The sequence below is a fragment of the Anabrus simplex genome, chromosome 2, assembly GCF_040414725.1.
Source record: "Anabrus simplex isolate iqAnaSimp1 chromosome 2, ASM4041472v1, whole genome shotgun sequence".
In the NCBI taxonomy this organism is placed as follows: Eukaryota; Metazoa; Arthropoda; class Insecta; order Orthoptera; family Tettigoniidae; genus Anabrus; species Anabrus simplex.
Genome location: NC_090266.1, coordinates 868,530,205 through 868,543,517, shown reverse-complemented (window position 1 = coordinate 868,543,517; position 13,313 = coordinate 868,530,205). Strand labels below are relative to the sequence as shown.

General features: G+C 36.2%; 1 protein-coding gene across 1 annotated transcript in view; it reads right to left on the bottom strand.

Moving 5' to 3' along the window:
• LOC136863150 (endothelin-converting enzyme 2) overlaps positions 1-13,313 on the bottom strand; it is a 539,501-nt gene that overhangs the window by 109,624 nt on the left and 416,564 nt on the right. The window contains exon 6 of the mRNA XM_067139494.2: positions 3,722-3,925. Coding sequence (XP_066995595.1) covers positions 3,722-3,925 — 204 coding nt within the window. The remainder of the gene's footprint in view (positions 1-3,721; positions 3,926-13,313) is intronic.

Below are 13,313 nucleotides of genomic sequence, written 5' to 3'. Positions count from 1 at the left end.
CCAGCATTTGCCTTCTCTAGATCTATAAAACATGAACATAACTGTCTATTCTTCTATAGCATTTATCAATTGCTTTACACAAACTGAAAGTCTGGGCCTTACAGCTGCTCTGTGGTCTGAAACCATACTGGTTTTCATCCAATTTACTCTCTACCATTGATCGTACTCTACCTTCCAAAATGGCTGTGAATATCTTGCCCAATACACTGATCAATGGAAACACCTCGATAACTGTTGCAATCCTTTCTATCCCTTAGTTATAGATAAGTGCAATTATTGCTTTCATCCAATCAGAACAAACCTTACCTATATTCCATTCCTCTATGAAACCATTTCTTCCCTGCCTTCCCACTATAATTCACCATTTCAGGTCTACTAACCTACATCTACAATTACTCATTACAGAGTGGAAAATGGCTCTCGTACGTCCACTGCCAAGGACTCAGACCCCAATAGACGCCGATGACTACCGATCCACTAACATAATTTTAACAGTAGCTACGGGACTAGAGTGCATTGTTTATATCCAAATCAAAACTTATATGGGTGAAAACTCTAGACACATTTCAATCAAATTTTTGTAGCAATCATAGCACATGTACTGCCTTACTTAAAGTGATTAATGACATGAAACAAGCTATGGACGGAAGACAGACAACACTAACGGTCCTCCTCGACTTCAGCAAAGCATTTGATTCTGTACACCATGATTTATTATGTTTTTCAAATAGCACGCTGGACTCCTTTTTACATGGTCGGCAGCAAGGTGGCCAATCTTCCTCGTGGTGGACCGTGGAAACAGGAGTTCCTCAAGGTTCTACACTTGCAACTCCTCTTTTTTCACCAAACCAAACCCCATGGCACAACAGCCTAACAAACGACCGCTGCTGCAAATTATGAGGTGTCATGTGGTCATAACTAATCCTCTTGGCCGTTATTCTTGTCTTTCTAGACCAGGGCCACCATCTCACCGTCAGATAGCTCCTCAACTGTAATCACATAGGCTAAGTGGATCTCGAACAGGCCCTCAGATCCAGGTGCAAATCCCTAATCTGACTAGGAATTAAACCCGGGGCCTCCGGGTAAGAGGCAGGTAAGAAAGGTCTTACGGCAATGATGGGATAAGAAAGGGCTAGGAATGGGAAGGAAGCGACCATGGCCTTAATTAAGGTACAGCCCCAGCATTTGCCTGGTGTAAAAATGGGAAACCATGGAAAACCATCTTCAGGGCTGCTGACAGTGAGGCTCAAACCCACTATCTCCCTAATGCAAGCTCACGGCTGTGCGCCCCTAAAATGAATGCTGCAAGATGATGATCAGTTCATTTTCATCTTCAGATGTCTCCATGGTCATATTTTGAGGAAGTTTTTATTATTATTATTATTATTATTATTATTATTATTATTATTATTATTATTATTATTATTATTATTATTATCTGATGTAACCGTGCTTTGCTATGGAATTCTACATCATATACAAAATTCTAGGTTAGGTAGTGTACATGTGAGTAAGACTGTATTAAATTGCATAGCTCTAAACATTACCCTAGAAACACGACGGGGAACTCGTCAAACGTCTTTTCTTTTATGTGAAGACTGGATTAGGGAATTTCATTGTAATGGTAGGCCCTCTCGCCTACCATCAGTCACAATTATGTTGGAGAATTTTTATTATAATGGCAGACTCTCACTCTCAATCTGCCGTTTTACATCCTCAGAAAGATTGACTGTAGTACTTTTCGATAGAACCAATAACATAGGTATTTAAAAATTAAATTTTAGCTTCCTTGCACTAAACTACCATTTCATTCAGGGTGAATAAAATTGTTTATAGCTTAGACTGTAGCTTCTTATTCCCTGACTCTACATACTAATTTTCATTAAATTCTGTTTACCCATTTCCTCGTGGCTCGGCGTTGATATGGACTTGGTAACAAAAATTCAAATTCATGAATATCTCTGTTGTAATAGCCGGTACGGTAAAAATGTATAAGACATAAATGATCAGAAATTTAATTCTATTTAACTTTAGTTATGCAGTATTTATCGATAGGACCACTAATAACATAAATATTTGAGAATTAAATTTTAACCCTTCCCCTAAACTACCAGTTTGTTCAGCGTGAATAAAATGATTTATAGTCTAGATTGTAGTGGCTCATTCCCCGACTTTAAATACCAATTTTCATTAAATTCTCTTCAGCCGTTTTCTCGTGATGCGTGTACATACATACATACATACATACATACATACATACATACATACATACATTACGGAAAAGTAAGAAATTCCATTTCCTTGTTACTGTGAACACAACCAATATAGAAATACCATTCTTTTTTTTTAATTGGGCTGATGACCTCGATGTTAGGCTCCTTTAAACAACAAGCATCATCATCATCATCATCTTTTTAAATTCTGAGCAATGTACAGACAAAACTCTTATTTTATTATTATTATTATTATTATTATTATTATTATTATTATTATTATTATTATTATTAGAGGCTGCCTGCTAACAAAAGGCAATGAAGGCATGCTCATTTAACCTGGAAGGATATGAGCATGATTGCCCATTATGTGTCCGGCTCCATGGCTAAATGGTTAGCTTGCTGCCTTTGGTCACAGGGGTCCCAGGTTCAATTCCCGGCAGGGTCGAGAATTTTAACCACAATTGGTTAATTCTGCCGGCCCGGGGACTGGGTGTGTGTGTGTCGTCTTCATCATTATTTCATCATCATGATGCGCAGGTCGCCTACGGGCATCAAATAAAAAAAAAGACCTGCATCTAGCGAGCCGAACTTGTCCTCGGACACTCCCGGCACTAAAAGCCATACACCATTTCTTTTTTTCTATTTTTTCTTTCTTTTTTTTTTTTTTTTTTTGCCCATCATGTAGTTGAAAAATTTAGTATCAAGATTTTCAATTCTGGAGAGGCACATGGCCCTAAGATTCACTCAGCCTACACCAAAAATGAGTACAATGTTAATTCCTGGGGGCAAACACGGCTGGGCTAACCATTCCATTTTGCTTAGAACCAAGGTTACGGATAGTGGAAGCCTTTACTTTCAACTTCTGCATGGACCACTGTGGTCTATCCGGAGATGACTTTACGAAGAGTGACTGAATTATTTTGCTGGAATTTCAACATCACTCACTATATTGTGGCACTTGCAGCCTCTACATGTTCACTGAGAGTAGATGTCCTTACAAGAAACAGGTTTTTCCCTCCTGTCAGTATAGTAGTTCCATGCTAACTCTCAAGAATTGTTGCAGTGAGTTATAAAAATAAAAAAAATAAAAAACATGCTTTTCAAAGTAATGTTAATACCCCAGAAGTTCCTCCACTAAAGAAATAGTGGACATGAGATTGAAATGTGCTAGCCCTGTAGGGTAAGGTTATCTCGTCCGCTTATTACCTAGAGGCCCTGGGTTCAATCTCCAGAATCTGCTGAAGGCTGGAATGGGGATTACTGATCCTTTCAAGTTCAGTTGAGGGGCTGTCTGATAAGAGGAGCAACAGACTCAGTCAAGAAAGTTAAACAATATGTCTATGGAAATCATCACGCTTCACACATGCCGCTCTAATATCTGCAAGCTATCTGGCTGGAAAGCAGTCATCTTGGTAGGTCGAGGCTTTCAATGATTTGTATATGCCACATGTCTTTTCTTTTCTTTTAAGATTTTTAAATAATAAAAAGTACCATAATCTACTTACCGAACGGGCAGTAACAGTTAAATTGGTGATCGTAACTCGTCTGTTGGTGGCAACAGGGTTTTGTAGTTCCTCAGGATCAGGAGTCATTTCAGCAATGCGTTTTTGAAAGAAAAAGAGATCCTGGCTGAACGCTTGAGCATCTGAACTAGTTGCTCCCAGCTGTAGAACAACATCCCTCACATAGTTCATATAGGCTTTGGGTACCTGATGGTAAAAGAAAATGAAAAGATAATTATAATAAATGTAAATAGCAATAGAATGTGGTAATAGAGTCCAAATCAATCCCCAAATGGAAACTCCACCATGCAAAGAATTTCGAGAATTTCGATAATGACAACTAAAAGTAGAATATCTTAATAATATAATATAATATAATATAATATAATATAATATAATATAATATAATATAATATAATATAATATAATATAATATAATATAATATAATATAATATAATATAATATAATATATATTATTATTATTATTATTATTATGTTATTGATTTAACGTCAAACCAACTACTTTTATGGTTTTTGTAGATACTGAGGTTCCAGAATTTTGAACTGCAGAAGTTCTCTTACATGCCGGTTAAATCTACCAAAACAAGGCTGGCATATTTGAGCAATTTGAGAACTCGAAAGGATCCAAAGGAAACCATCCCAATTTGTTCTGTGTGATTTCTGACAAAACTGTTAGGTTCTTCAGTCTGTCGAAACTAATTTATGATTAAATAAAATTCAGAAAATAGCTGAAAAAAGAAAATGCATAATAACAAATTATACCTGAAAAGGAAACAATTTAATTAAAATAAAGATATGTTTCTTCGTTCTTGAAAGAACATCGTCAGATTCTATCAAAACTACAATTTTTTTTTTTTTTAAATATAACATGAACTGATTACCTAGGTAATATTATTGGGAAGTGCAAAACCATTTATGTTAAAACTTGTGTCCACACTTCCAATAATTGTTGAAAAGTTATAACTAGGGCCCAGATTTTTAGGTGGCATAAACCTTCACTTTAGGTTTCTTGTATTCTTAAAATAGGTTATTTTAGGTTTTACCTCCAAGATCAATTCAGGTAGCAATAATTTTCTGTTTTTGTAATTCTCTAAAATTTATTTATGTACTTATTTCACAAAAATTTACATTGTTTTATTCATACTCATAAAAGCACATGGAGAAAACGCTTTACTGTTTTTGGCAGTAATTAACAACGTACATACCCAAATTGTCTGGCGTAAATGATTTCCTGTTGTCACGTAACACATTCTTATATGACGAAAAACTAATAATAATGTTATTGGCTTTACATCCCACTAACTACTTTTCGGTTTTCGGAGACGCCGAAATTTTGTCCTGCAGGAGTTCTTTTACATGCCAGTAAATCTACCGACACAAGGCTGACGTATTTGAGCACCTTCAAATACCACCGGACTGAGCCAGGATCGAACCTGTCAGGTTGGGGTCAGAAGGCCAGCGCCTCAACCGCCTGAGCCACTCAGCCCGGCGACGAAAAACTTGACGTCATTGGAGTGTAGTACATAGATGCTAATGCAGCAGATTGTAGGGGTAATTTTCTTGAATACTTTTCTCCTTGTAATACTGAATTGATGACTTTCATATCTTCAAAACTAGGATTGCGTTGAACTTCTGCAGTTTTGAAGAACATGCCATTCCCCATGGTCCAGGTATTTCTCTTCTGGAAACAAAGCCAGTGATATCCAGGGAATCCTTGAGTGGCATAGTTGCACTTTCCTATTGGAAGGGAAGCGACGAGGGTCGGCACTCGAGCGATTTCTTGGCCTTAGCGATGCAGGAAGCTTCTGTTTCATCCAAGTCATTGACGGCATTTTTAATTCCTTCTAGGTGCTCAGCATAGTAAATAGCAGCAGACAGCCAAGTTTTCCAGCGGGTAAGTATCGGCTCAGGTGGAAGAGGTGTTAGCGGTAGTTTCTCTTTGAACAACTGTATACATGTTGGGGCTTTTAAGAAAACTTTCTTCACTGAAAGAACCACGCTGTTCACGTCACTGTAGTTGCTTCTAATCTCCTCCGCGAGGTGGTGCAGGCCGTGGGCCAAGCACGTAACTTGTAGCATGCTCGGGTGGAAGGACTGTAGAACCTGCCCTGCCTTCAACATTTAGGCAGCACTGTTTGTCACTAACGAAAGCAACTTACTATATGCGTAAAGTATCCCTCACTGTGCAGGCTATTGTGCTGTTGTTAGTTTGTTCTATTTCTTTACAAAGAATTAGATGAGGGTTACCTGGTTTATTTTGATCTAGCTCACCTACCACCACATTCACAATGAATCGACCGCAACTGTCAGATGTTTCATCGACAGAACACCAAATATAGTGATCGCCAGTATCTTCTCTTATTTCGTCTAATGTCCTCTGGTAAACAGGATCCAAATAATAATTCTTCCTTAAAGTGGATTCATTAGGTATACTGTGGCCACTGAAATCTCCCAAGAATGTTTTCATGGTCAGGTTACTTAGCGCGTTTCATGGGATGTTTGAAGACACAAACGTCTGACATAGGTCTGCAAACTGTGGAAGAAATAAACATTTGCTTACTGTTGCTGCCGGACTTATTTCACCTCGCTACGCTAGCCATGTGAGCAACTGCAGATTTATGCTACTTGAGATGGGATTTCTGCTCAGATTTAACCTGAAATGAAAAATCCAAATCCTAAGTACTCTTCAGTAAGCGAGCTAGGGTATTGCAATGCAGGTTTTAGGTCAGTTACGGGAAACTTACTTCTTTGGAGCATGCCTGACAGAAGACTACTCGTTCATCCGTAGTGAAGTGTCCATCAATATTAATCCAATTTCTCAATAAGTGCGATTTAGGCATTGTTTTGCTATACAACAATTACGGTTAGAAAATACTGCAGGAACTATTCACCAGACACTGTCGACTGTGTACTACTCTGTGTGGACGATGGTGGAAATAATTTTACAATGCACTTCAATGGGGAAATAATATTCTTTATTTGAAGAAGATAAAACAGCTATTTAGGTTATTTTAGGTGTCAACCCCTCATTTAGGTTTTTTTAGGTGCAATGAAATTCACATATTCTGCTCCAGGAAGTGTGAAACGAATGAATATATTGAAAATTTTTAATTAAATAACGAGGAAAAGAATTGGTTAAAACCTAAAAATCCGAGCCCTAGTTATAACTTATATTAATGAAATACTTCTCATGTGGTTCTTCTCTCCTCACTGGTCCACCTAGAAGTGTGACATCGCACAATACGTTGGCACTGGTGTTGCGCCAATGGCCTGTTTACCGTAACTTTCTGTTACATCACATTCCGGTGACACCATGGGTCTTCCCTTTATTATTATTATTATTATTATTATTATTATTATTATTATTATTATTATTATTATTATTTTAAATAGTTTTGAATGATTTAAAGGATGTTGAATGAGCATTCACAAATTAAAGAATTATATCATTTTAATGGCGTTTGAATTGTTGTACTTTCCTGATAAGTAATTTAATTTATGTAGGTGCATGTGTTCACCGAGTTGTTTGCGATGTCACGTTCTGGTGATATCATCGGCCCATGTGCAACCTTAATTGTAGTCCATCATCATCATCATCACATTTTATACTGTGGTTAAAAAAAATTTAGGGCCTTTTTGACAAGTATTAGCGAATTAGAATTTGAAATGTTGTGCTTTACTGAATGCAGATTGATTTAATTAAGGAGAGTAAAGAGTGATGAATCTTTTAGGTGTGTGTGTGTTTTCAGTGAGGTTTTTCTGGCTGATTTTTTTTTTTTCAATCTGAATTTCAATCAACTCCTTTATGTACAAAGATTTTATTACTACTTTCGATGTGTGATATTTTAATATATTTTGTTTTTAAAGATGGATATATTTTGGGTTAAAGTCATTTATAACAGGTTGATTATTTTTTTCTTGTACTGAATTGCTTTCTTTCAGATATTTTCTATCATTTTAACAGACTCTTCTATTCATATGTTAGTGTACATGTTGGTGATGTCAAATTGATATCATTCTAGTGCTTTCTGCCATTTTCAGTTTATTTAGTTCTCTTGTTAGTTGTAATGTGTTTTTAATCCATCTGACAATTTTATTGATATCTTTTCTGTTAGCATTTTGTTGAAAAAGTTGTTTACATTGTAACTTGGTACATTTTTGAAATTTACTATTGGCCTTATGGGGCATGTGTTTTGTGTATTCTGGGGAGTGCTCTTAGTGCTGGGTTTTTGGGGTTTGTGATGTTAGGTTTTTCTTCTTTGGTGAGTATTAAAACTGTTTTTTTCATTGCTTGCTTTATGTCACTTTGAAAATTACTCATTGGTCAAGCTTGATCTCCTGTATTCTGTTGTTGCTGATGAATTTGTTAGTTTTTCATATGTATTCATCTTTTTTCTTTTTCACTATGACCATTGTGTTCCCTTTATCTGCTTTTGTAACTATTACATTATCGCTTTTTATTTAGTAGTGAGCTTTGAGTTTTAAAATTTAGTGGGTTTGCTGAATTTTCTACTTTGATTACTTTTAGTGCTTTACTGGTGGCCGCATTTTTTATCATGTCTTTATGTTGTGTTGTTAAGTTGTCACATGCAATTTCAACATCAGTGATTAGTTGTTTTATGTTGTTATCCATGCGCCATTATTGGCAATTAAACTTCAGATCTTTTTCTAAAGGTTTGGTTTTTCAGAACCGACGCTTGCCAGGTATGAGATGTGAGGCCTGCCTCGCATATATCCAGACTACACGAGCTTGTGACAGTAGTTCCTAAAACTGCGCAACTTCTCAGAGACACTCAGTACCGATTCATCCAGCCAGATTTGTGCAAGGCGACAGCAGTGTGAGGTGAAATTGTTTCTGTTCTTATTTTCACTGTTATAAGTAATCAGATGAACTTAACAAACAAAAGGGGTGAGAAATTAATTAAAGACATTCAAATGCACCCAGTTTTGTATAACTCACAACACAAGAGTTACAAACACAACATTGTGAAAGACAACTTATGGAAACTGATTGCACTGAAGTTGGATAGAACAGGTATGTTGCAAGTTGTTTTGTATACTATGGTGGTCATAAGAAGTAAAGAGTTCATTAAAATAAAGTATCACAAGAACAGAGGTTCCAATGACAGTAAATATATATTAGTTTATTGATGTGATTTATAAGTTTCAAAGATTTTGATTTAGAAATGAAGCAATCACAATATGTTTCCTCTTACAGCATTGTGTTAATTTGTTTTTTTAGCATTCTACTTTACTATTTATATGGTTGACATATTAATGAGAACTATTGTAACCTATAATTATGAATAAAATAAGAAATAATAAATCAACCCCTGAAAAATCCATTCCCTTAATATCAAATATGCCAATATGTTTATTTTTGCAAAATGGTAGTTCAGTATTGTACTCGTACATTTTATAAAATCACGTGTTTTATTTTAATAACTACATTCTGTTATTATGTAAATAGGGTCATAGAAAAGTTATCTCTAGGTAAATAATAAGTACATGTTTGTTCTTTAGAAAAAGCTTTCACTCCACCCTGTTTGCTGTGCCAATTCTCCTTCCCTGCCACAAAATTATTGCTTGAAGCTTGAAAGCATCATGGGCAGAATTTCCTCTGCTGTCAGTTACCATGGGAATCATATTGCCTTCTGACAGTTTCAAATTTCCAATAGAAATTTGGGCAAGGAATTCACTCATTCTGGACAGGGTTGTGGAGGATACAAGCTGACATCACAAGATCAACAGTTTCCACTGATACTGCTATTGGGGTGAAGAAAACTCTCCAGTACTGACACATAATCCCAAAGGTATTTTCAGCTGCTCTCCTAGCCCATCTGTGCCTGAAGTTGAATACAGGCTTTTCCTCATCATGTCGCTATTGGTTTCTTGGATAAGGTCTTATCATTGTAATAATCAAACTGAATGCCTCATCACCAACAATGACATGAGGCAAAATGTAGGAATATTGGAGACTTTTCTCAGTTCCTGGTAATGCACTGGGACAAGCAAAAGGGAATGTTCCTTCGGTTATTATTCTGTACAGCTGAGATCTTTTAAATATTCCAGCATCGCCTTCTTTTCCGTATGAACCAACATTCACAGACAAGTAACTGTAGTTGTGGCCTACCAAAGTGAGCAGGACTTGAGAAGAATATCCTTTTCAGTCGTAACGCAGTGACCCAGTCTTGTCGGGACAATTTTCTCGTATGTTTGCCGTCGACTGCACAACAACGCTTTGGGAAATTGCACTTGTTTAAAAAGACCATTTTGAAACCTCTTTCAACAACACTCCTCACTCCTCTGCCTGCAGAAAACTGCTCTCAGTGTCTCTCTTACCATGCAACTTATCCAGCTATGCATGATCTGAACTGGAAGGCTAGTGATCTGAATGATTCTCACTGTGAAAAAGGAACAGCTATCAGCCATGTATTTGGTGGTTAGAAATGTTAGTGGCACAAAACTATTAAATAAAAACAGTACTGTATAACAAATTTCAAATTTAAATCTTAAAAGTTGTTTCTAGTAATTGCTTAATGAAATTGATGTTTGTTTCTTCACCAGAAAACAAGGGCAAAATGAGGTGGGGATCAATCTGAGATACCTACAGAAAAAGCAAGATAAAGGGGAAATACAAAACTGGTTCTGCAGCCCCATTCAAATCAAAGTACAACACAGCCAAATTAGCTTTCCTATACGTTGCCCTGCAGGAAAGAAAGTAGGTGTTTAGTGGTGGTGAGAATTATTTTAAAGCAGAAGGAAGAATTAGGTACTGAGGTAAATGAAGAAGAGAAGGAGGAATTAAATTTTCATGAGGAAAGAACTAATAGCGGGGAAACGGACGGCCATGGAGATCCATATCATAATGAAGGATCAAGCACTTTATGAAAGAAAAACAGTTTGTGAAGATAGGATGGCTATTATAAAAGAAATATTAGCAATTAAAACAGAAGGACACAAAGATCACCCTGTGAAAGATTTTTTTTTTTCAATTAAAATAAGATTGTTAAGAAACTTACTGTTCACTTGTTATCTATCTATGTATCTATAAAATAATATGGATTGACCGACCAACCGACCGACCGACATCATCGCCGAGCCAAAACTACTGGACCTAAGGAAATGAAATTTTGGGAATACATTTATATTAGAGTGTAGGTGCTCACTAAGGAAGGATTTTTGGATATTCTGTTGCTAAGAGTGTTAAAAGGGGTGTGAATTTTTTAAATGAGCATATCTGTAAAAACTGGTACCGGTATTTAGAATCTCCTTTAAAATAAAGAAACACGTATTTTTGTTTTCAGAAAATCCCCTTAAGAAGGGTGGAAAAAGGTTAAAAAAAAAGGGTTGAATACCTTTTATGAATATACTTATATCTCAAAAACTGAAGATGTTGCAGACACGGAAATTGGTATTTGGAATCTCCTTTAAAAATAAAGAAACACACATTTCTTTGTTTTTGGAAAATCCAATTAATGGGGGATAAACAGGAGTGACAAAAGGGATGAATATTGAAAAAACACTATATAGTATATCTCAGAAACATAAATTGTTATTGACGTGAGAATTGGTATTTGGAATCTCCTGTAAAAGTAAAGAAACATAGATAATTTATTTTTGGAAAATCCACTTACGGGGAACTGAAAAAGGGAGTGAATTTTCAAAATGAGAATATCTACAGAACATCTCATAAACTTACAGATGTGAAAATTGGTATTTTTAATCTTTTAAAAATAAAGAAACATGTATTTTTTTGTTTTTGAAAAAAAAACACTTAAAGGGGGGTAAAAAGGACTGAAGAGGGGGTTGAATTATTTTTATTAAGATAGTGATATCTCAGAAACTGAAGATGTTACAGATGTGAAAATTGGAATTTGGAGTCTCCTTTAAAAATAAAGAAATACGTGTGGATGCTAGTCACATGTTAAACAAAGCCTGGCATCAGGTCAGTCAACAAACAATTAGAGACTGTTTCTTTAAAGCTGGTTCCAGCAATTAAAAACAATGTTGATGTCGCACCAGAAGAATTAGACAAACTTGTATCTGAGCAGTTGCAAGAAGCGGCAACTGACAGATGTTCACTGTGAAGTTGCAGTATGTGGAGACCTGAATGAAGAAGAGATTGTTCAGGAAGTGACACAAAGACATGATCCATCTGATGATGATGACGATGATTATGACGATGAGGACGACAACAGGGATGAAGTAACTGAAGAGCATTTACCAACATCTTCTGAAGCTTTAAAAATAATTGGAAATTTAAGATTTGTTGAATATCAAGCAAAAAACTGAAGATTTTGTTAACCATTAAAAAGTAACAAACAAAAAGCAAACAAAAGTCACAAACTTCTTTAAGCGAAAAAAGGAAGCTGAGATTGTTATGTCTACATGTGTTCAACAGGTGATCTTGAGTGTAAATAAACTGTAGTACAGTATTATATTTACAAAGCAGTATTTAAGTGTGTTTTTCATTGAATGGTAGCTTTTAATCGTGAAAGGAATTTTCTTCACTTTTTCAATATAAGGACCATGCACAAAGTATTGCAGAATTTAAGGTAATGTCTACTGCTTGTTAATTATTTTGTGTATATGTTGGTAATTTTGTTTTACTGGTTACCTTTAACTCTGTAATGCATGTTTCTGTTCATTCACATTTTGGAATTTTTTTTGCCATATCCCCTTAAGAGTTTGAACTGTATTTGAATTCTTTACAGAATTAGTTACAGTGCTCAAGATTACAAGGCTGAATTTCAACACAGCCTACTGGCTTTCAAGAGTGCCTAAATGGGACAAATCCATCCCCACAACAAAAATGTTACACCGAAAACTATATTGAAACTTTAGTGACATAACCAAAGTACAATGAGGAGAGCACGTACAAAAAATGACCTGCCTATTTCCACTGCAAGGCCGCAAAATTGAAGCTAGAATCCATGTGGCCATATGGTAATATAGCACAGCTGGAAATATCTTCCTCGCTGGTGAGCTATATGGACCTCAACTCATGGTTATCTGCTCACCACACCGCTGCCGGCATGCCAGAGTGAGGGCTGTACAATCCAACCTGTAACGGCTAGTATCACTCACATGTTTAATTCAGGGGTTTGTTTCGGGTCTTGTAGTGAAAACGGGTAGCTAAAGTTTTGCATGTGGTCTTCTGATAACACAACAGTTATGTCACCTAAGTTGTCAGGTACATTTTGGCTGAAATGTGTGTCACCTCCCCTGTCAGCAAATTCACTAGCACACTAAGGAATCTCTTTTCAGAGAAAGATTCTCACACTCTAGCATCCCTCAAGACAAGCAGCAGTCAAGGAACGTTAAACACATAGCAATGATAGCATTATTATGCATATGAAATCCAGACCACAGGGATGCAACTTTTTATTTCAGATTCAGACCGTAGTTATGCTGATGAGAAGTCAGTGACTTAGCTACCCCCCAACAATCCCTCTCCCTGCAATATCATTATTAAGAACTAGTGTATGTATTTATAAATGAGTTGGTCTAGGATTAGGTAGGAAGCAGCCATGGTTTGTTTATTAGGAATCAATTCAGCATCCACCTGGA